Genomic DNA, 24,146 nt, shown 5'->3' on the forward strand with positions numbered 1-24,146 from the left:
GTTCAATCCTCTGGGATTTTTAACTCTAGATACAGCCAACATGCCACTGAGTACCTTTTCTGTTGTTTTTTCCTGGCCTTTGGCAAAGATGCCTTCCTGAGTTAAATATGCAATAGTTCCCTTAAAAACACAACTACTTATGCTCAATCTTTTGCCCTCCTTGTTATAAGGAACTAACAATGCCAGCTGCTGAGGCAGCTCACAGCTGAGGCTGAAGTGGTCGGATGTCAGAAATAAGCCCAGCAGAAGAGGGTTAAGTTTAGCAGCCTGAAAATAATGGGAGTGCTCATGCACCTTGGGTTTGTTAACTCATGAATTCATGTAACAAAACGTATCAAGTGCTCACTCTGCAGGGGGCTCTAGGCTCCAGGAAGGGACCAGCCTGGATTTCCCAGGAAAAGAGACACCCTGTGAGCCCACCCCACCAGGCAAGGCCACACAGGGTGATTCAAACCAACCATTTTATTGAACTCCCAGACTCTGCAGATCACAGTGGCGTGGGCTTGTGTCTGTTCACCACATCTGGATCCCGGCTGGGAAGTCTCAGAAGCTCAGAAACATCATTGTCTGGGTGAACTCAGGAAACGATCTCTAATGGAGCACCCACAGGAGTCCCCTCCATGCGGTCAAGCCTCACGTGGGGTCAGGGCCAAGGAACCAGCCCGCAGCCCGCTGATGACCTAACCCTGGAAGGGACACTCCTGTCCCGCTCTACTGCTTAGATCCATCATGAAGTGCCCAGATTCAAGGTTGGTGGTGTGGTGAGAACTAAACTTTATGTTTTGATAGAGAGATATCAAGATTGTAGGCAACCACCTAAGGATGACGAGCTTGTTGGTGCCTTTTATGAAACATGCCACCTTCCACTCAGAGAGAAAAAAAAAAAAAAGCCAGGCAACCCCAGGTGGGTTTAGAGAAACAGGGTTCTGGGAGGGGTCTTCGCGAACACGTCACGTCACCTGACCTCCCAAACAGCGGGTAGGTTATTCCCAAGTCCTTCCCCAGGCTGGGCGGCAGCAGGGACACCAGGCAGTGTGCAGGGGATCGGTGGCAGCGCCAGCTGTGGCTCTGCAGGTGCCTCTGGGCGTGATATCAGGGTAGTAAGGCACTCAACCACTGGGACTCAGGCTTCCTCATCTTTAAAATGGACACAGCTATTGGTCAGGTTTCTTCACGTGCCACCCTTCCTTCCCCCCCTTTTAAAATTTTATTTATTTTAATCTGAAAGGCATATTTCCGCTGGGGAGAGAAAAATCTATCTGTTGGTTCACTCCCCAAATGGCCATTCTGTAGCTAGGAACCAGGAACTTCTTCCAGGTCTCTCCCATAGCTGCAGGGTCGCAAGCACTGGGCCATCTTTCACTGCTTTCCCAGGCGCATTAGCAGGGAGCTGGATGGGAAGTGGAGCAGCCGGGACACAGACTGGTGTCCAAGTGGGATGCTGCCTCACCAGGCAGATGCTTAACGTGCTACAGAGTCACACAGGCGAGAAAGAAGAGCTCAAAAACCCGGATCTTTGGAGCTGAAGATTTTTCCATTCTAAAGTCCTCCGAGCCCGTGACATCTTCTGACTGGGACCTTGACCCTCGCTCCCGACGAGAACCCCACGCAGACCCCGCGCCTCGCGGCCTTCCCGTTGGGCGCCTCTGGATGACGTCGAAGCGGCGCCGACGAGGGCGGGGCAGGTGACGGCGCCTGCGCCGTGCGCCTTGAGGAGCCTGCCGTGTGCTGGCGGCTGTGAGCTGGAAGTGCCCGTCGCGGGTCTCTGGTTTTCGTCTTTTTTTTTTTTTTTTTTTTTCTTTTTCGTCCTTGAGCTGGAAACCATGAACCGCAGCCGCCAGGTGACGTGCGTGGCCTGGGTCCGCTGCGGCGTGGCGAAAGAGACGCCGGACAAGGTGAGGCGCGGCCGCTTGGAGATGGGGGCGGCCTCCCGCAGACTTGCGGGGTGAGCCCTGCCTGGGGCTCCGCGCCCCGCAACACCGGCCCGAGGGGTCCTCCTCCTCACAGCTGAGTCCGCCGGGGCGTGAGGGCGGGGTGCTGCCTGGAGTCACCGGGCGGGGGGCGCAGGTGTGGGCGCTCCGCTCCCGGGCGTGGCCTGCCAGAGCCCGGCGGTCCAGCTAAGACGCTGATGGCAGGTGGCGTGAGCGGTGGCAGAGCCACGGCACGGAGGAAAAGCCTCCTGAAGTCTGTAGCTGAGGAGGAGGTGAGGAAGGAACGCGGCAGCCATTCCTTCCTTGGGTTTCTAGGTGCCGTCTGCGGGCCGGGCGTCGTTCAGGGGCCTGGGACAGGCACGCACGGAGCTGAAGGAGTTGCCCCGGGTGGGGTTGGGGGGAGTTGTGGGGTGTCCAGGGGTCTGCTCGGAATGTAGCAGACAGGCACAGGGAAGGGGGACGGAGCGAGAGTTCAAGGCCGTGAGGGATTGGAGCAGCCTGCTCGGGTGTCACTCCCTCCCCGTGCGTCCCCCAGGCTGTTTTACTCCCTTGTCTCCAGTGTTTGGCTTGCAGTGGGCACTCAGTACTTAATAAAAGAGGGACAAAAAAATTAACCGTGTTAAAGGTTAAGTGACAGTTATTCGAAGGGGGCGTAAAGGAGCTGGTTGTGGCACAGCGTGTTAAGCCGGCTGCCTGCAGCCTGTGGGCACAGGGTTGAACCCTGGCTGCCCCTCCTCTAATCCAGCTGCCTGCTGATGGACTTGGGAAAGCAGCGCAAGGTGGCCCAAGAGGCTGGGTGCCTGCACCCACGTGAGACAAAGATGCAGCTCCAGGCTCCTCTTTTGTTCCTGGCCCAGCCGTGGCTGTTGTAGCCATTCCGTTGAATGGCAGATATTGCTGTAACTCTTTCAAATGAACAAATCTTTTAAAAAGGGACATTTAGATAAACATGAATAAACTTTTTCTAAAAGTTCTGAGAAACCCACAATTGGAACATATGCCTTCCCAAGTTTGGGTAGAGATTTCCAGGTGGGTCTGCCCACGGAGAGCCCTGGGGGGGGTGGTGGGTACAGGAGATAGGCTGTGCCCCTCCCCAGGTGTAGGGGCTCCCTGGGCTGCCCAGGAGATGGCGGTGTGTACACCAGTTTGGAAACCATGGTTTGGCAAGTTTACAGAAAGAGGGAGTTGGATTTATTCTGTGATTTGACAAGGAAGAAAACTTAGATCAATGAAAGGTGTTTGACAGATTAGTTTCAAGTAATGAAACTTTACACTGACTTGTAGTGTATCCTATAATGAAATGTGTTCAGAGATGTTCTGTATAACTGGAGGCACCCACTCCACAGGCCCAGAACTGAACTGTGTGCTTGGGTGTAAAGTGGCTAGTCAGAAGCCACAGCTTAGAGATGGTGTTTAAAGGAACTGAGGTATTGGCGAGGCGAGGGAATGTTACTTTACTGTTAGGATGCAGGAGGTCCTTGCGGACTGCTGGAAGAAATGGAAATGGAGCACACGTTGGGAGTGGTCCTCTCGGGGGTGAACAGTTGCGTCGAGATGGAATGGGGTTTGCACGGAGATGAGCCTGCTCAGTGCATAGCAGGTGGTAGCAGTGCAGGGAGAGCTCAGGAGCGGCTGCAGGGAAGGGGGAGGAGGTTCCCTGCGGCTCCGAGGCAGTTGAGAGAAGACCACTTGGGCTGCTGCAGAGTCAGAAACAAAGTCAGGCTCTTCTAAGGTTAGGAGAGTAGAATGACTATCATTTTCAGACAGGTGAGAAGGAATCTTAATTTTCAGATGTCTAAAACTCCACTGATGTTAATTTAGAAGGTTTGAATTCGTATTTGGTTCTTATCTTTTTTAAACCTTTTATTTTCATTTTATCCAAAAGGCAGAGACAAAAGCAAACCTTCTGTTGGTCTGTTGGATTCACCACCACTCCTACACACCCTAAAGATTTGTTTATTTGTTTGAAATGCAAAGTGACAGAGGATTGTCACCATCTCATCTGCTGGTTAGCGCCCCCGTTGTCCTTAGCAGCTAAGGCTGTGCCTGCCTGCAGCCGGGAACCAGAAGCCATCCTGGGCTCCCATGGCTGGCAGAAAGCTAAGTACATGGCTGCTATCTGCCGTCTCCCAGGCACATCAGCAAGAAGCTGGGTTGGGCATGTGGGGCAGCCAGGACTTGAACTACACACCCTGCTAGGGGATATGGGCACCCCCAGTTATTACCCTGATGCTCCTTAACAGCTCCCTCTGCTGTTGACTCCCCTGACGCCCCTCAGCTGAGGTTGGCTGGAAGCCAAGTGGGTTGCAGGTACCACTACAGGAGCCATCCACCTGCTGCCTCTGAGGCTGTGTGTTCACAGGCAGCCGGAGTCAGAGGCGCAGCCAGGAATCCAACCCACGCACTCCGATACGAGATATAACCGTCTTGAAATTCCACCAGATTCCTTCCCCTGATTCTTGGTGGGCTCTCCTGAAATTGTGTTTTACATGTGTTTGTAAACTTCTAATGATGTTATTAAATACACTGATGAAATGTCTGTTCTCTTATAGGTAGAGCTGAGTAAAGAAGAAGTAAAACGTCTCATTGCTGAAGCAAAGGAGAAATTACAGTAAGTTTAGGGCTGATGCTGCAGCCTGCGGTGGTGTCCAGCTGCACTGTGTCTTCAGTAGGGACGACTCAGTGCCCTTGTTGCTGGGAGGGGCCACTTCTCTTCCCCTGTTTGTTTTTCCCTAGAGAAGAAGGTGGCAGTGAGGAAGAGGAGGCAGGCAGTCCTTCGGAAGATGGCATGCAGAGTGCACGGACCCAGGCATGCCCGAGGGAGTCCCTGGAGGATGGTGACCCGGAGGACGACAGGACGCTGGACGACGATGAGCTGGCCGAATACGACCTGGACAGATACGACGAGGATGACCCAGGTGGGAGCCAGTGCCTTAGAGCCCCAAAACCTGCCTGGTTCGTGTTTCCTAAATGAGTGTAGGAGCTAAGGTCCCACCCACTGATCTAAAAATAAGAAAAGCATTCTGCTGAATGCTCCAGGTACGAGAGGGTTTTTGGTGTGCTGTTGTGAGATCCTTGAACTTATATCTGAACACCTTTTCCTCAGTTGTGTTCATGTCTTCCAGACTGTGTGCATTTTGAGACATTGTTTGAGCTAACTAGAAAAAGCAGCGTGGCTGGGAGGAGAAAGGGCAGCTGGAGCTCTGAAGTGCAGGTGTAAGCCTTGGGAGAGGGGGAGTGAACTGAAAGGCAAGAGCAGAGCGTGCTGCTTGCTGGAGGAGAGGGTGTAGTCAGGCCCCGCGTCCGTGGGCTCCACACCTGAGGGTCCTGTTGCCGTGGCACAGATGTGTGTAGACCTGCAGTGGCGGCATCACCACTGAAGAGACAGACTTTTCCTCTTGTCCTTGTTCTTAATGCAGTGGAGCAACAATTTACGTAGTGTTTATAGCATACTGGGTATTGTAAGTAATCTAGAGGTGAGAATAAGAGGAAGATGTGCATGGAATTTTTTAAGTTTATTTATTTTATTGAAAGGCAGGTTTACAGAGAAAAGGAGCGACAGAAAGATCTTCCATCCACTGTTTCACTCACCAAGTGGCTGCATCAGCCCGTGCTGAGCAGATCCGAAGCCAGGAGCTTCTTCTGGGTCTCCCATGTGCGTGCAGGGTCCCAAGGCTTTGGGCCAACCTCATCTGTTTTCCTAAGCTACAAGCAGGGAGCTAGGTGAGAAGTGGAGCAGCTGGGACACATACCAGGACCCATATGGGATACTAGTGCTTGCAGGTAGAGGATTAGTCAGTTGAGCTATCATGCCAGCCCCCTAAAAAGCTTCTTCTTTCACTGGAAGGTTGCAAATTCTGAAACTATTAAAAATGCATCCCAAGGTAGAACATAAGCAGTTTCTAAATTCCTACTTTTTATGTACGTTTCCTTTCACAGCTGTGGGTGATTAAGAGTCAGTTACAAAGCAGATGATTAGCGCTAAGTCCAAAGATGAATGTCTTAGGAAACATGTGTTTTGTCAAGGTGGCCGTCTTGCTCATGCCATTTTATGCCTCCTTTTACAGATGCTGAGACTCTTGGGGAGTCCCTCTTGGGACTTACAGTCTATGGGAGTAATGAGCAAGATCCCTATGTTACGCTGAAAGACACGGTAAACACTGACATTTTCCAAGTCTGTTTTAAGTGTTTGAAAACCTAATGGAGTATCCGCTTCTAGCCCATGGTTGTTTTTCTCTCCACTTAGGAACAATATGAACGTGAAGATTTCTTGATTAAACCCAGTGACAATCTCATAGTTTGTGGCCGAGCTGAACAGGAGCAGTGCAACTTAGAGGTGCATGGTAAGTGAGACAAGTCCCTGATGAAAACATTGCCCAAGTAATAGTGAAATAGTGATGATTGTGAATCTGAAGCTGCGACAGCCCGTGTGCTTTGCTGAAGTAGGGTTTGTTGTTGTTGTTGTTGTTGTTGTTGTTTTTACTTATTATCATCATCATTTTGTGATATAGTTCCACAGGCCTTGGGATTTCCCTTACCCCCTCCCCAAACCGCCTTCCCCTCCACTGAATGCCCCTAAATTATTACTGTAGTATAGTTCTTCATAAACAGTCATATGTCCATCATTGCTGAGATTCTTTCTTCTGTTTCATTCATTCTATTTTGGAGACTCTCCACTGTACTTTTAATTTGTTCCACTTCTTCACTTCTGATGTATCAGCTTTCATTTGATTTATTTCCTGTGTGACATATTCCTTAAGTTCCTTGAACTCCTGTATTTTACGTGTTTCTCATTGTTGATAAAAAGCTTTATAACAAGTGTTTTGAATTCTGTATCCCCCGTTTTCTCTACGTATTCCTCAGTTAACTCTGAGGTTGGCAAAGGCTTTTGCTCCTTTGCAGGGGAGTCTTAGTAATATTCATTGTACCTTCAACTCCTCTTTTGCTCTTGGGCATTGTATTTCTGGTTAGCAGAGTCTTCTTGGGGCAGATTTCTAAGCTCTGTCACCCACAGGTCTGTAATTTGATATACTTATTGTGGTTGGTACGTGGCTCTTTGTTTGCAGTCATGTGGGGAGCGGGGTGCTGAAGCCGCTGTGGGATTGAGAGGGGCCTGGCAATGTGGCAGCTGGCCCAGGGCCAGGAGGCGGGGTTGTTCTCGCCAGCAGGAATCAGAAAGTCACAGGGATAGGCAAATGCCCCTGCTGCAATTGTGTCATTGCTACTGGCCTATCGGATAGCGCCAAGTGGACCACTGGGAGAAGTGATTGATGGAGAGCGATGTTAAAGTAGCCGGTAAAAGCTAGGCGATGGACAGGAAGGACGATGACAAGAAAGACTAGAGGGAGACAAGGAAAAAGACTGGGGAAAGAACGGTGGATGGAACGGGAAGAATGGGCAGCAGAGAGGGGAAGAAGGGTTAAGATCTTCGGGTGGAAAAGCTAAGGCGTGCAAGAATGGACAAAAACGGGCAGAGGGATACAAAAGCGGTAGAGAAGTAGTAAGACCTCAGTTCGGGGACAAGAACGGAGAAATGCAGCAGAAAATGGGGACAAGAACAAAGAAGGGTGGTGGGGAGAGGGCTGGAGAAGCGGCAGAGGAAAGCTGAGGCCAGTGGGGAAAGGGGCAGCGGAGAAACGGGCTTAAACGCAGCCGCTTTTGGCAGTGGGGTCCGGCTGCGGTTCTGGCTTTTCCCAGACCCTCAAGAGTGTGCCTCGTCTTTGTGGTGTCGCTGCTGGGCGGTGACTCAGTCACTTGTGTCACTCCCTCCAGCGAGTTCCAGGTTAGCTTCTTTTTTTTTTTAAAGATTCAATTTATTTTTATTGGAGAGTCAGATACACAGGGAGGAGGAGAGACAGAGAGGATCTTCTGTCCAATGACTCACTCCCCAAGTGGCCACAATGACCGGAACTGAGCTGACCTGAAGCCAGGAGCCAGGAGCCTCTTCCAGGTCTCCCATGCAGGTGCAGAGTCCCAAGGCTTTGGGCCGTCTTCTACTACTTTCTTAGGCCACAAGCAGGGAGCTGGATGAGAAGCGGGGCCATCAGGATTAGAACTGGCGCCCATATGGGATCCCAGCGTGTAAGGCCTAGGACTTTAGCCACTAGGCTTCCATGCTGGGCCCAGGTCTAGGTTGTCATGTTAGACTTCCACCATGGTCTCTAGCCCCAGCTCCTGACTCGCCATTCTCCACCTCCTGTGATGCCATACTGAGGCTACGCCATTGTCTGTACAGCCTCTCTCCCACTTGCAGTTCGAGCAGTTTCCAGGAGTAGGGAGACACCAGGTGTCCTAAATAGCTAGGTTGTTGGTGGTGCTAACCTTGCTAGAACTTGGTGGTTGTTTAGTCTGAGAGCCACGCAGACCTGTTTTGATCCGTACGATGCCAAAGTTGGTACTGTTTTCCCTGTCGAAGTTGGCTTTGTGAATTCTCCACAGCCTTCCCTGGATATTGTTCTCAGCGTGTGTAGTCTGATACATCATTTTGTTTTTTGGTTTTTGGTTTTTTTCTCTTTTATGGAAATAGACTCCTGAAAAATTTCAATAGGGGTTTTTAAGGTTTTTAATCTTTGCTTTATTTACCAGTTTTTACATTTTTTTTTTTCCTTTTTTCAGTTTTTACCTTTATTCCCACTATGGAAAATCTAGAATAGAAACTACACATAAAGACAAGATAAAACATGTTTGGAGATTTATTTATTTATTTATTTGAAAGAGTTGGAGAGAGGGGAAAAAGAGAGAGCTCCCATCCTCTGGTTCATTCCCAAAATGACCTGTTACAGTTCAGGCTGGACCAGATGAAGCCAGGAGCCTGGAACCCCATCCGGATTTCCCATGTGTGTGGCAGGTGTCTAGGAACTTGCACCATCTTGTGCTGCTTTTCCAGGCACATTGCTGGGGATTGGATCAGAGGTATCAATCAGAATTTGAACCATCATTTATATGGGATTGCAGGCAGCAGCTTAACCGGCTTAAGCCATAGTGCTGGGCTCCAGGACAGTGTGTAATGCCATCACACCGAGGTGCTGGCTTGCTGCCCGGGCTTGTATGTGTGGCCGCTCTTCCTTCGCGGGTTAAGACTACTGGATAGGCAGCGTCTCATCCTGCTTAACTGAGTTATCAGATATTTCCCTCTGGCGGTACATTTTACTTTCTTCATAGTAATTCAGCACACAGTACCATCTCTGCTTTGGAATTAAAACATCTTAACCTTTGTACCAACAGCTTTTTGATACTGCAATGAAATCCTTGAGGCAGGTGTCATCTCTGGCTCACAGTTCTGGAGCTGTAAGGTGCAGGGCTGTCACCTAGTGACGGCCGCATGCCGAGGCGCACAGAGCATCACATGGGGTGCTAGAGTACACCTGCCGCTTCCCCCACTCCTTACACAGCCACTGAGACCCAGGCTGTGCTCCTCCTCAGTGAGCCCTGCCTCTACACCAGAGTGGGAGTAAGTCTTCACCTCTGTACACAGTTCACATGAGACGCTGTTGGTTAAACTGCAGCGTGAGTTGGGAGGGGGCACGTCGTATTCAACAATAGCAGTCAGCTGTCTCACTTCGGGGAATGTCTGTGCCAAGGCCAGAAATAAACACCTCACAATAATCTGAAATGGGTAATGGCTTGAATTTCTAAATTCTTTCTTTCTTTTACATAACTTTATTTGAAAGGCAGAGTGACAGAAAGAGAGAGTGACTTTCCACGGATGTTTAATTTCCCAATTAGCTGCAAATGGCTGGGGCTGGCCAAAGCTGGAGTGAGATGCCTGGAACTCCATCCTGGCCTCCCCTGGTTAGCAGGCAGCTGGATTGGAAGTGGAGCAGCTGCAATGCCAGCCCTCAGCTTTCTTCTTAAAACCCATTCTGGTATCCAGAAATTGAAACTCAAGTAATTTGTTTTGTTTTGGTAATCATTGATTTTTATGCATTCTGAGGATTTTCTATAATTTCTCCTTTGAACTCAGGATCAGAGAAGGGTTGGGAAAGAAGTTATAAAACAGTTACATTTCTTCTTACCTTCCACAATAGTTCCTCATAGGTGTTTATTTGGGTTTTAAGGGACTCTCCAAATCGCTTTAGTCTGTCTGTGTTCAAGAATAATCCCACAGTTGCATTTGGAAGCTGATTGGAATGTAGAACCGACACGACTAACAGAAGATAATGTAATGAATTGTCACCAGTTTTTTGTGATTTTCTTCTGGACTACCTTTCCCTCCAACATTCATTCTTGTAGAATGATGTGATGGAAAGACAGCTGATCAGGGATATACCCCAGAAGCCTAGGGCTGAGCAGCTTTAAAAAGCAATAGTGAGCTTATTTTGTGATTACTATTTCTTAATAAAAAGCATGACTCTTTATCAGTATTTCACTGTATCTTTTTTTTTTTTTTTAAAGATTTATTTTTATTATTTTTTCATTGGAAAGGCTGATATACAGAGAGGAGAGACAGAGAGGAAGATCTTCCGTCCGATGATTCACTCCCCAAGTGAGCGCAACGGGCCGATACTCTGCCGATCTGAAGCCAGGAGCCTCTTCCAGGTCTCCCACGCGGGTGCAGTGTCCCAAAGCTTTGGGCCGTCCTCGACTGCTTTCCCAGGCCACAGGCAGGGAGGTGGAAGGGAAGCGGGGCTGCCGGGATTAGAACCGGCGCCCATATGGGATCCCGGGCGTGTATCATTTTTAAAAAAGACTTTAGTCACTCATTTTTAACAACATTTTTTGCTCCTTTAAAAAATCTTTTTTATTTGAAAGGCACTTACACCAGAGGAGAAATGGGGAGAATATGCCATCTGCTGGTTCACTCCCTAAATGGCCACAATGGCTGGAGTTGAACTGGGCAGAAGCCAGCAGCCTCCTCAGGGCTCCCACATGGGTGCGGGGTCCCAAGGACTTGGGCCATCCTCCACTGTTTTCCCACGCATAAGTAGGCAGTGGGATCAGAAATGGAGTGACTAGGACTTGAACTGGTAATTGTGGGATGCTGGCAGCATAGGCAGAAGCTTATCCTACTATTCCATGGCACCAGTCCCCATTTTTGCTCCTATTTTATAACTGAATATGAAAGAGCTAATTCTGTTAGTTGTCTAAGTCTAAAAGAGTGTCCTCAAGAGCTTTGTGTATGTCGTTGGTCTTCATAATTCAGAGTAATTTTTGAAAAGTATTTAGAGTTCTAGATACATCCAGTGTTATTTTGTTTGTTCTTTTTGGCTTATAATCAGCTAAATCTTTAGAAAATAAAATAGAAACTAGTGAGTGCCCTTTGTGGAGTTGTTTTCCATAATGACCTGGAAGACAGGACCATTTATGTGGCAGGCGTGCAGTGGAATATCTGTCAGTGTTTGTGTTTGAGGCTGCCATGTGATAACAGCGTGTTTGGTTTTATGCAGATTTTTCCCTCATGGTAATGACTAGAATGCCTTGTTCACGTCATCAAGCATGTCTCATTTTACCCACGGTGACTCCCATTGTTTTGCTAGGAGAGTCTGTGCCTTTCTGTGAAATGTGATGTCTCTTGCAATAAAGTCTCTTTTTCCCAATTGCTTTCAGTTTATAATCATGAAGAAGACTCTTTCTACGTCCACCACGACATCCTGCTGTCTGCCTATCCGCTGAGTGTCGAATGGCTGAACTTTGATCCCAGCCCCGATGACTCTACTGGTAAAGGAGCCTTGGTCCTCTGGTTTTTCCTAGCTTTATAAATGTCACATTCTCTGTGTGCTTTCAGAATTGTTGCCAAGATGAAGTTAGTGTTATTTTTCGTAATAGTCATGTAGTTCCGACGACTCTTGGAGGTTCATTTTTTTCCAGACTCAAGCTAAGCTCATGAGCTAGTGGCTTCATTCTAGGGTGAAGGCCAGGGCTGAAAGAACTATCAGGGACCCATGAACACCCAGTTCCGGGTGGCTTCTGCATCTCGTTACCAGCTGGAGTTTAGTGGTATTTTCCCAGTTTCAGAAAGCTTCTTGTAAAACTGAAATCAAGAGGCCTGTTTAGGGTTAGTGAGGTTCTCAGGTCAGTCTGTGTAGCCACACCCTGTCCTTGTGTAAAAATCACTGGCCGTCTTGACATCCGTCTGCTTACGCTTGTTCCCTTTGATCTGACCTGACCCCCGTCCCCCGAGCAGCCTGTGCAGGAGGGCGCGGGACACGGACCCGAGGTACAGCCTTGATGTGGGCCAGCGTGTCTGAGAAGCACTGTCTAAGCTGTGACACAGTCAGTGCAGTGTAATGGGCTAGAGTAGAAGACGTGTTTGTCTTTTTTCCTTAGAAGTCACAGGTGCGTTATTTCTTCCTATAGGGAATTACATTGCTGTGGGAAACATGACCCCCGTGATTGAAGTTTGGGACCTTGACATAGTGGACTCTTTAGAGCCAGTCTTCACACTCGGAAGTAAGCTTTCAAAAAAGAAGAAAAAAAAGGGGAAGAAGGTAAAGATGTTAATTGATATTTATACTCTTTTGATATGTACCAATAAGTTAATTGATGGATGGTAGAGGAATAAAAACATAACTTCTCCAATGACTCTTGGTAGAATAGGTTGAGTAGTGGTGCGGTTACTGTTATTTGTAGTTTCAACAAGCCAATTCCAGGGAAATTTATTTCTGGCTGTGTAAAAGCTCCATGCATCTGTTACTCTCATCTCGGGATGTGATTCTCCACAGGAATAGTAGCTTTGCATACTCATATGCTAGTTTGAATTTTGAAGAAAATTGCTATTTGTCCTTGATTTGATTAGGTCGCATATAAATGTGTTTGTGTACATTTTTGGTAGCTTTTAATTAGGCTTTATTGGGGGAGGAGGATAAGGAACAATAGTGATACTTCGAGAACTAAAGACATGTTAAGAATTACTGTCTTCCCAATTCTGGATTTTTATTATGGATACCTAAAGTTATAGGTTGGTTCTTTAGTTCCTGAAGTAACTTATGGTCATATCAAAACAATAATCTTAAGAGTTAAAAGATCTTGCAAGTGAGTATACCAGCTCTCTGTAGGAACTAGAATACAAAGAATAATTACAGTATTTCTTGCAGAGTTCCTCAGCAGAAGGCCATAGTGATGCCATCCTTGACCTCTCCTGGAATAAGCTAATCAGGTATGAAGAAGTCACCCCTGAGTGACTGGAAGGTGGCCATTGTGGCACAACTTGATGCTCCTTGTGCTGTGGGCTCTGTGTCCTCCTTGGTTCCTCGCCTGCAGGACTGCTGCCCGTGCACCTGCGCATCACCTGCCAGCTCAGTGCTCGGGGGATCTACTGACCAGCCGCCCCTCTCTCCCCACAGGAAAGGGGTGCCCGACACTGCAGTGGGATGTGCTCCTTCCCACTTCATTGGCTTCTAAAAATGATTTTATTTTTAATATTGTTTACATGGTGGAAGGGATACACACCCATGTGGGCCTTCAGATAGGGTGAGGAGAGTCAAGGTATGGAGGAAGGCGCTGGGACAAACATTTCAGTTCTTTTTCTTGTGTTTGCAGAGGGACATGGGGAGGAGACCACTCTTTGCTGTCTCATCTATATAGTCTTGATATTTAAATTGTAATAAAATATATGTAACAGTTTAATGCTTTAACCAGTCCTAAGTTTAGGGCTTGTGATACATTCACTGTTGCGAGCCATCCCCACGGTCCATCCCCAGCGCTGTCTCATCTTCCTCACTGAACGTCTACACCCTTCAAACACTAATGCTTCGAACACACGCTTGCCCTTCCCCAAGTGCCGCGACCACTGCTGCACTGTCAGTGTCTGAATCTGACTTTCCCAGTGCTTGCTAGGAATGGGATCATACAGCGCTTATTGCGACTGGTTTATTTCAGGTAATAGTAGATGTCTTCAGTTCATCCATTTGGTAACGTGTCCGTTTCCTAAGGCTGGGTAATAGTCCATTCTGTACAGATGCCAGATTGTATTCACGCATTCATCAGTAGACACGTGGCTAGCTTGCACTTTATGGCTGTTGGGAATGCTGCTGCTATGAATGGGAGTGTACAAGTGTCTGCTAGAGTTTCTGCTCAGTTGTTTGGGGTATGCACCCAAAAATGTTACTGCTTCATCTTGATATTTGGTGAGGTGACACTGTATAACTTTCCACTTTCATTTGCGCTGACAGTGCACACAGGACCCAGTTTCTCCAACGTTTACTTTCTGGTTTTCTGTCCCTCACTTTCCTAGGAGGTGTGAAGTGGCTTCGGCTTACACTTTTGAATGATGAACTGAATGATCATGTGATATCAACTCTAGGAGAAGTTTCTCATGGTTATCCTTTCAGTTTTTTTTTCCTTTTTTTTCACGATTTATTTTGTCTACTTGAAAGGCAGAGTTGGAGGTGGTGATGAGAAGCAGCTCTTCCATCGGCTGGTTCACTCCCCAAATGGCCACGAAGGCGGGAGCCAGGAACCCAGAGGTTCTCTTGGTTGTCCACGTGGGTACAGGGGCTCAAGTACTTAGGCCTCCTCCACTGTTCCATTTATGCCTGTAGCCCATGTTGAGTTTGAATATGTGTGTAAAGCCCAAATGATTCTGTGACCTAAGAATATTCAGCTATTCCTGAACTGATTTTTGAAAAGATTTCTTCACCCCATTGAACACTGGAATTTTGTTCCCACCCCGTCAGACGCCAGTAGCTGTAAATGCAGGGTTTTAATCTGGGCTCCACGCGCTTACCTTACCCAGAACATTAGTGTCATTACTGGAGCTTTTTGCTAAGTTTTGACATTGGAAACTTCATAGTTTTGCTCTTATTTTTCAAGATTATTTTTAGTGTGGCCCCTTGCATTTCCAAATGCATTTCAGAGTTGTCATTTTCTGTTAAAAAAAAAAAAAATCGCAGATCTTTGAGCAAGCTGACTCTGCTGTGGATGTTTCTGCCTAGCAAGATTAAACCTTCCACTACATGAGCACAGCACGTCTTTCCAATCATTGAAGTATTCTGATATCTACATCTTCTATAGTTTCATTATGTTTGTCTTGCATTTCTTTTGTTAAATTTAATCATCCTAAGTATTTTATTGTTTTTGATGGAATCCCTTTCTTAATGCTCTTAATCTTTTAAAACTTCTTCTGTTTTTTTTTCTCAGAAACGTGTTGGCAAGTGCGTCAGCAGACAACACAGTAATTCTGTGGGACATGTCTGTGGGAAAACCAGCAGCTAGCCTTGCTGTGCACACAGACAAGGTAAGTGATTTTTAATCTTTGTAAATATTTATTGTAAGGGTATATTTAAGAGAAAGGAGAGACAGGAAAAGATGTCCGCTTTGCTTGATCAAACCCCAAATGGGTGCAACGGCCAGAACTGAACCAGTCTGAAGCCAGGAGCTTCTTCCAGGTCTCCCATGTGGTTGCAGGGTCCCAAGGCTTCGGACCGTCCTCTATTGCTTTCTCAAGCCACAAGCAGGGAGCTGAACAGGAAGTGGAACAGCGGGGATGCAAACTGGCACCCATATAGGATCCTAGCATTTGCAGGGGGAGAATTAGCCAATTGAACCATCATTCTAGGCCTATTAAATTTTTATGTTTTGAAAGCAGAGAGCTCTTGGCCCAGCACAGTGGCCTAGTGGCTAAAGTCCTCGCCTTGAACACACTGGGGTCCCATATGGGCGCCGGTTCTAATCCTCGCAGCTCCACTTCCCATCCAGCTCCCTGCTTGTGGCCTGGAAAAGCAGTAGAGGACGGCTCAATACCTACGGACCCTGCACCTGTGTGGGAGACCTAGAAGAGGCTCCTGGCTCCTGGCTTCAGGTCGGCTCAGTTCCGGTCATTGTGGCCGCTTGGGGAGTGAGTCATTGGACAGAAGATCCTCTCTATCTCTCCTCCTCTCTCTATATATTACTTTTCAATAGTAAAAATATAATAATAGCTTGTTAAAAAGCAGAGAGCTCTTCTTCCCATAGCCATCAGGGCTGGGCCAGGCCAAAGCTCAGCGTAGATCTCATTTGGGTGTTCAGGTGGGTGGCAGGTACCCAGGCACTTCGTCCATCACCTGTAGTCTTCTAGGATAGGCATTAGTAGGAAGCTGAAATGGAAACTACAGCCTCCAATGCAGGCATGCCAATGGGCACAGCAAACACCCTCCCCAAGCCGTGGTGCTTTATTGGGTAAAAGAGATTCTGGGAAATCGAGCAGAATATTCCCAGAATTTTTATATGGATGTTTGTAGTTTACAAAGTACTTTTTCACATGTTATCTTATTGGATCTTCATGTTGCTGTTTTAGGATTTATGTATTTGGAAGACAGAGTTACAGAGAGAGAGAACAGAGAACAAGACCCAGGCACTTTGGGCCATCTGCTGCTGCCTTCAGCAGGGAGTGGATCCTAAGCACACCAGCCAGTACTCAAACCAGAGTGCATATGGCATGTTGGGGGGGTCAGGTGGTGGCTTAATCCACTGTGCCACAGTGCCAATCCCAAAAAGGACAGAGAAGATTGAAAACGTAAAAGCTTCCTTACTATAAACCCCTCAGGGTCCAGTGTGCTGGTGTGCACCTGGGCCCTCTGGGCTTGTGGCCTGGCCCACTAGGGTTTGGTCACTCCCTCATTCTTTCCAAACATCTTTTCACAATTGAGGCACCCACGTATTCTGCCAAACATCTTGGGGAGTGGTATGTTACATCTGTTTTAAGTGTCAGCTTTTTCCCTTTTTTTAATGTATTTACTTATTTGAAAAGCAGTTACAGGGAGAGATTCTATTTGCTGGTTCGTTCCTCAAAAGGCACTCACTCACCTCAAGACTGCGGTGGCAGGACTTGAAACCTGAGGTTCCATCCAGATCGCCGCGTGGGTGCCAGGCCCGTGCACTTGGACCATCCTCTGCTGCTTCCCCAGACACGTTAGCATGGAGCCGGACGGGAAGTGGAGCAGCAGGGATGCGAGCTAACACCCACAGGTGCTGGCATCGCAAACAGCAGCCTAACCCTCCGCGCCTCGATGCCGGCCCAGCTCCAAGTGCCAGCTTTTGCGTGGGAGAATGAGTTGCCCTTTGGCAGTGCGGGACATTTATGTTTCTTCCGAATTCCCAAGGGAAGAGAGCGGAGAGACACTGCCAATTCGTTCTTGCTGTAATTAGGTCATTTGAGCCAGAGCAAACAAGCATCAGTGTCCTTTTATCTTTCCTTTTTTTAGGTCCAGACTCTGCAGTTTCATCCATTTGAAGCCCAGACTTTGATATCTGGATCGTATGATAAGTAGGTGGTTACTCCTACTGTTTTTGTCCTTTTGAATGTGTTCAGAAGTACCCCTTGGTGCTGAGGTAGCATAAAGGACTACTATTGCTGTGCCTACGTTTTGAAATAGATAGCACTGCTTATTTTTCCTTTTAGTCTATGGCCTTTCAGTCTGCAAAGAAGTGTTGTTCTGGTTTAATAGCCGAACTATAGCAACCAGCAATTTCATTGTTAGAAGGGATAGTAGTGCCTTGTGTGAAAACATCCCCAAAGTCAGAGACTTAAAACAGTACAGTTACTTCTGATAGCTTTCTCGGGCTGCGGTGGTCTAGGCTGGGCTACCTCACTGTGGCCTTTGGAGACCCTACCAGAGACTCAGCTCTCCGGTAACCAGCTGGCTGGCCAGTTCTCTTTCTCATAGCAAAGTCAGAAGCGCCAGCAGAGGTCTCGAGCGCCCGGGAGAGCTAGGCTCACAGTGAGAACACTCCTTGTTCTCTCCCTGTGCCTTTATGTGTCACGTGGCAGAGGACAGGCGCTGAAGAGAAGTGACGGAGTGGTCCACCACCGTCGGCAGCCAGAGGCCTAGGTCACCGTGGGCTCCTGTTGCCAGGCAGGCTGTGGAGGTGGCCGGCACGGCAGGTCGAGGCTCTCCGCAGCTCGTGGTCGTCCTGTTTATCCCTCACTGTTCGGGGGAGAAGGGTGTTTACATTTTTCAGTTCTCACTCAAGAGGATTCTACTAGGTACCCTCGACATAGAAACCTGCTTATTGAGCCCCCAGTGTAGCTCAGGCTTGAGGTCTGACTCAGCTCTCTTAGGAAGAAATCAGAGGCTGCCCTTGACTTTGGGAATAGGCGTCACTTTGTAGGCGGAAGGTCACTTAGTGGTTAGCCACCAGTGTCTTCACGTGACAGGACCAGAAACTACCAATTATGAAACTCAAACAATTTAACCTCACTGTTTAAATCCTAAAGCAGGCTTCCAATGACGGAATCTTGACTTGTTTGTTTTATTACTGCTTCATTACACATAAAAGACACTTGAAGCCCTGACTCTGACAGCCCTTCCTTTGCCCGAATGTCCCCAGATCAGTGGCTCTGTATGACTGCCGAAGTCCTGATGAGAGCAACCGGATGTGGCGCTTCAGCGGGCAGATTGAGCGGGTGACGTGGAACCACTTCTCCCCCTGCCATTTCTTGGTGAGTCTGCGTGGCACTCTGGCTTGTTCAGTTTACCAGTTACATTTTCATTCCGCTGTGGAGAAAGTCTCTGAAAAGATTTCACTGAACTAGTTGGGCATTGGGGTTGACCAAATGTCACACTAAAATAAGCGAACATGTAAATTATTTGCTAATTGCAAGCCATTTCAAAGTATCCCACATTTTATTTAACATTTTAGATCATTTTACTTAAAGTGCTCTTTGAAATACATAGTATTCCTTACTTTTTTTAAATAGCCGAGTCAGTTCAAGATATTCTTCTGTTTAATTCCTCACACTTAGTGGCGCGCTAGGGACGAGAGCACGCCTTTGTCGTTAACAGCCACTGTCTCCCAAGGGACAAGAAGTGAGCAGCCTTTCCGTAATGACCCTTGTTGTCTGCACTAAGGCAGTGCTCCACGTGGCATGCACACATCCCACTGTTGGCTTAATCCCTGAAGCAGTTATCAGCTTTGACCTGGAAGAGAAGCTTAACTAAAGAAGCTATAATACGTCCAGGTTTTGAGTTTTCCTAGAATAATCATGTGGTGTATCGCAAAGGAGAGAGTTTCCTTAAAGACATACTGACTCTGAGTGTGCCTCACCCTCAGCATAGGCCTCTGCTGCCATTGCACTGCTCTTTAACATTTTCTCTTGAAAATAATTAACATGGAGTACAGAATATGGCACAGTCTTTGAACACCTGTGTAAGTTGGCCCATCGTGCAATTAAACTTTCTGCTTCACTTGTTCCCCTTTCATGGTGGAGCCCGCCCGCGCCTCTTCCTTCCGCACATATCCCGATGCTGCACAGGGGGCGCCTAGAGCTGACTCTCCACCTCACTGTGTCTGATACCCACTTCTGGCCTCTTCGCTCTCGCGCTGGTGACTGCATGCGTGACTCCCCGCACACACTGGCAATGATGTGGATGTATCACTCAGCTGCCGTCTCGCTCCGCCTCTAGTACCCTGCTCTTACTATCACACTGCCAGGTTGTCACCTGTGCCCATGGGGAAGCTACTCTCACCTTTGTGCCTCCACATCCCATCTCCAGCCCGCCCAGCGCAGCTCCATGCTCCTGGCTGTCTCCCTAATGGACACATCAGAGTGGGTTCATAGGTCCCTGACATAGCTCTTCCAAAAGTAATCCTTTATGTCCACGTGCACAATAATAAGCTCCACAGATAGGTCACATTTGCTATGATTTATTCTGCAGTGCTTCTTCCCGCTGCTGGGTTTTGTGTGGTCACGTAGCATGACTGTTCCCATCCTACCTTCCAGGCCAGTACAGATGACGGCTTTGTGTACAATTTGGATGCACGTTCAGACAAGCCAATTTTTACACTTAATGCACACAATGATGAAATCTCCGGTGAGTAAGAATAGCGTTTGGTTCTGTCAACTTAGGAGAAAGTAAATCTATTTCAAGGTGAGAGTCTGAACTCATCTTTTCTGCAGGACTCGATCTCAGCAGTCAGATCAAGGGCTGCCTTGTGACTGCGTCAGCAGACAAGCATGTGAAGATCTGGGACATCCTGGGGGACAGGCCGAGTCTGGTTCATTCCAGGGACATGAGAATGGTGAGGATTTGCTCGGGCCTCTTAGTTTTCTGTTTCTCACCAACCTGCTTGTCCTTCTCTGGGAATCACTGCATGTAATAATATGGAGGGTTGGGAGGCTGATTTTGATGGGAGCTTTTTGACCGAGGACAGTCTTAGGACTGGTTCGTGTTCCACTTCACGTGAGTTCCAGGCGTGAGGTAAGCCCAAGGATGGGGAGAGACTGCTTTTCCAGAACACGGTTGAAGCAGCCACATCTTCTTTCCTCCATAAAAACTCATGATGCTTAGCACACCATAAGCATTGGATCAGTTTATCACTCCACTGTTGTAGAACTAAGTTATTGTAAGCTAGCAAAACAACCAGCCTGGTGAGGGGACCAGTGCCATGCAGTACTGGGTTAAGTCTCCACTGATGGCAGTTTCCCTATGGGCACCATCTCATGTCTTGGCTAGTTCCACTTTTTTTTTAAGATTTATTTATTTTAATTGGAAAGGCAGATATACAGAGAGGAGGAGAGACAGAGAGGAAGATCTTCCATCTGATGGCTCACTCCCCAGGCGAGCGCAACGGCTGGAGCTGAGCCAATCTGAAGCCAGAAGCCAGGCGCTTCTTCCAGGTCTCCCATGCAGGTGCAGGGTCCCAAAGCTTTGGGCCATCCTCAACTGCTGTCCCAGACCACGAGCAAGGAGCTGGATGGGAAGTGGAGCTGCCAGGATTAGAACCAGCGCCCATATGGGATCCTGGCGCGTGCAAGGCGAGGACTTTAACCACTATGCTATCGCGCCGGACCCGGGTAGTTCAGCTTCTAATCCAGCTCCCTGCTAATGGCCTGTGGAAGCAGCCGCAAATGGCCTAATCCTTGGGCCCTGCACCCATGTAGGAGACCCAGAAGAAGCCCCTGGCTTCTGGCTTTGGACTGGCCCAGTTCTAGCCGTTGTGGCCTTCTGGGGAGTGAACTAGCAGATGGAAGATCAGTTACTCTTTCTCCTTCTGTAGCCCAGCCTTTCAAATAAAAATTAAAAAAATAACGAGGTGAACACCTGTTGTATGCCACACACCGAGTTAGACTGCAGACTACAGCATAGCTATTGTGTATGTGTGTATTAGTTACTCAGGGAAAGGCAGAGGTCCAGGGAGCAGAGATAGTTCTTCCAGTATTGGTTCACTCCCCAGATGGCCACAGTTGCAAGAGCTTTACCTGGCTCTCCCATGCAGGCGCCGGAGCTCACACTGGTGCCTGTGTAGGTAGCAGCTGATGGATTCCCCACTGTGCCACAGCACCAGCCCAGGAATGTTCCTATAGCGTGATCCAGGCTTACATTTAAATGCCTAATTCCTTAAGTTTGAATCCAGAAAATTATATCTCAAAATACAATAAGTGGCTAAGTTTTTTTCTTGTTAATACTGGTGTATTACCGAAAATATTATCAAAATGGAAGCATTATAGGCTTGAAAGTGGTTATTATTCATGACTGGTGGTGTCATTGTCAGGAGGGTGAAGGCTCAGAGAATATATACCAGATTAGATGAGGAAATCCCTGACAGATGGGGAGGCAGCCAAGTGGTTAGAAGTGCACACGTCCTCCCAGGCTGGCCACTGGCTCAGATCACAGGAAAGGGGAGCCGGCTTTGTGGTGGGTTCTGGGAACCCCACTCTGTGGGTCCCTGCAGCAGATGTTTAGCGGGAAGAATGTTCCAGGTGAATGGGCCATGCAAACCCTGAGATGGCTGTCTTGTTCCTCCCTCAGGGAGTTCTCTTCTGTTCCTCCTGTTGCCCTGACTTACCGTTCATTTACGCCTTTGGAGGTCAGAAGGAAGGGCTTCGGGTCTGGGATATAAGCACCGTTTCTTCAGGTAAGAATCTATTTTCCTGCTCTTTCTACATGAGTTCTAGAAGTACTAATATCAGAACGTGTGGCTTACATAGACTGTGTCACCGAGGTAGTGTGTGTTGACAGGATCCAGTGGGACTGTGCACATGGCTTCTCTTTACAATGTAATTGCATGTAGAACATTTGAAAACAGTTTTACAACTTTTCTGAGAAAGCAGGTAGGACATGCGCTAAGATCTCCGAGAATGGTCCTTGCCTTCCCCCGCCCACAGTCACCAGGGCGAGTGACTCTGCCCTTTGCTCGGTTCTCCTGCACCCCGCTCCCTCAGAGCCGGGCTGCGCCCTTCTGCCCGGGAGGTGAGAGAGCTCGCCCTCCTGCGCGACTCCCGAGGGCTTCCTGCACAGGAGGCGCCTGCGACGTCTCTCTCGTGGATCTCTGCTGAATCCAGACTCCCGTGCTTGTTACAGTACAGGCAAATAGGAAAGACTAAATCAGGAGTAGAATGGAGGAAACGGTCACTGTTCTGAGAAATGGGTCTGTTATCCGAGCAGGTGAAGTGAATCATCTTAAGCAGTGATTCCCTTCGGGGTTGCTTTCCACTTGAAAAGTGGCACTTAAATACTTAGTTTTAGAACCAGCATAAGAGCGTCATTGCTCTGTTCCACATTTAGTGTCTGTGTTTGGATGCTTATTTCCTGACCTGATAGTCTTGGTGACGTACTGTGTTTCAGTAAACGAAGCCTTTGGAAGGCGAGAGCGGCTTGTTCTCGGCAACGCGAGGAGCTCATCTGTGAGTGGCCCTTTCGGGAGCAGGAGCGCGGAGACACCCATGGAGTCGTGATGAAGATGCCGGGGTTTGTCAGCTGCAGCCACGCAGGACTGAAACACGTGGGACTTGCGGCCTGCTTTCCTCGGGCAGCTGCACCTGAGCCGTTCCCAACAGTGCGAGCACGAGCTCCTTCAAAGGGAGAATAAAAAAGGTTTTTCATAATTCCTTAAAGATGCTTTCTGTCAGTTTTAGAATGCTCACAGGGCCTTCACATGGAAAGGTTGTGAGTGGCAAAGACCTCACGTGACTGGGACCCACACACTCTGCCTGCCTTCCTGCTCTGAATTAGCGCTCACCAGCTCTCCTGAGTCACGAACGCTGTGCCCTTCAGGGCCAGCATGGCGCTGAGACCCGAGACTTTTCCTCAGACACCGAATGCCTGCTCCTGCCTGCTGCTCAAGACTTAGTGTACAGAAACAGTCTTCGCTTTCCACCTAGTAAGGGACAATTCCAGTTACACACCAACTTGTGAAATGTGAATTTTAGCAGGCCCTAGAGATTGGTTTTATTTATAATACCTCACTCTAACTTGACAGAGTAGACATAAACCATTGCTATGTCCCATGTCCTAAATAGGCCTCAATTATTTTCCTGCTAATAGTGTAGCAACTTGAATTCACCAAAATCTCTCTGCAAAGGACAGTGAATTGAAGGACGAGCTATTTTCCTTTGTCTTAATGTGGCTTCTGGGTCTCATAACAAGCCCCAGATTGTTCAAAATTTGTGATGGCTAGAGGGAGCACTCTGCTGTTTAAACTTGGTTAACTTTCTTTCCACTTGTTTTAAAAAAAAAGCTCTACAAATGCATCTTTCCCCAATTTAAACGTTCTCCAGGAAAAAACTGAGTTATGTGTAAAAAGCAGATTTCCACTGCCTTATATGGTTCTACTTAAACATATATCCAATTTCTGAGTGGTAAAGCCACGCCAACACTTTTATTCCCAGCCTGAAAGGACAAGGTCTGATGAATGGTGGGCAGGGCGTGTGCCTGGGTCCAGCGGGCAGTCACTGTGTGCCATGCCATCCTGGGTCCAGCGGGCAGTTACTGTGCGCCATGCCATCCTGGGTCCAGGGGCAGTCACTGTGCGCCATGCCAACCTGGGTCCAGGGGCAGTCACTGTGCGCCATGCCATCCTGGGTCCAGGGGCAGTCACTGTGCGCCATGCTGCCCTTGGCCTGCAGATGCTGCTGGAAGGCCCAGACAGGGTAAAACATCAGAGTAAACAGCATGAGCAACAAGGCCTGGCCCACAGGGACATGGGACACGGCCTCAAGCCAGGGTGGTAGATTTAAACAGAGGCAGAACATGTTTCTGGGGGGCTGCCTGAGGAACCCCAGGCACTAGGCATGGAACTGGCACTGAGACTGTTTTTGAGGAAAACACTAGTCACACTAAGGCTGGTGGGGGAAGGAGGAACCTTAACGCCTCAGTGTTTCAGACAGCTCCAATCCATGTTGTAAAACTTGTCAGTATGTGAGAATGTGCTAAGTGTATTACATAGACATCTGGGGAGGGGGTATTCAAGACAAGTAAATTATAAAACAGACAAAACATCCGAGCAGGTACCCCAGCTGGGGCTCACAGACTACCTGTTGTGTAGCTCCCATTTCTCGCTGATAGGGAGCACAGGACG

The 24,146-nt window shown here is 48.2% G+C and overlaps 1 protein-coding gene across 1 annotated transcript; it reads left to right on the forward strand.

Annotated features, from left to right (window-relative positions):
* The first annotated feature begins 1,717 nt into the window (after positions 1-1,717).
* PWP1 (PWP1 homolog, endonuclein) lies at positions 1,718-22,683 on the forward strand. Its single transcript, XM_040985067.1, has 15 exons — positions 1,718-1,895; positions 4,484-4,542; positions 4,668-4,849; positions 5,999-6,084; positions 6,178-6,274; positions 11,478-11,588; positions 12,228-12,358; positions 12,965-13,026; positions 15,009-15,105; positions 17,051-17,112; positions 18,177-18,288; positions 19,570-19,660; positions 19,747-19,868; positions 21,599-21,704; positions 22,415-22,683. The coding sequence occupies exons 1-15, from the start codon at positions 1,824-1,826 to the stop codon at positions 22,522-22,524; spliced, it is 1,500 nt and encodes a 499-aa protein (XP_040841001.1). The 5' UTR covers positions 1,718-1,823; the 3' UTR covers positions 22,525-22,683.
* Positions 22,684-24,146: the final 1,463 nt, after the last annotated feature.

Source organism: Ochotona curzoniae, unplaced genomic scaffold, assembly GCF_017591425.1.
Source record: "Ochotona curzoniae isolate NIBS_2020 unplaced genomic scaffold, NIBS_Ocur_1.0 contig_1014, whole genome shotgun sequence".
Lineage (NCBI taxonomy): Eukaryota > Metazoa > Chordata > Mammalia > Lagomorpha > Ochotonidae > Ochotona > Ochotona curzoniae.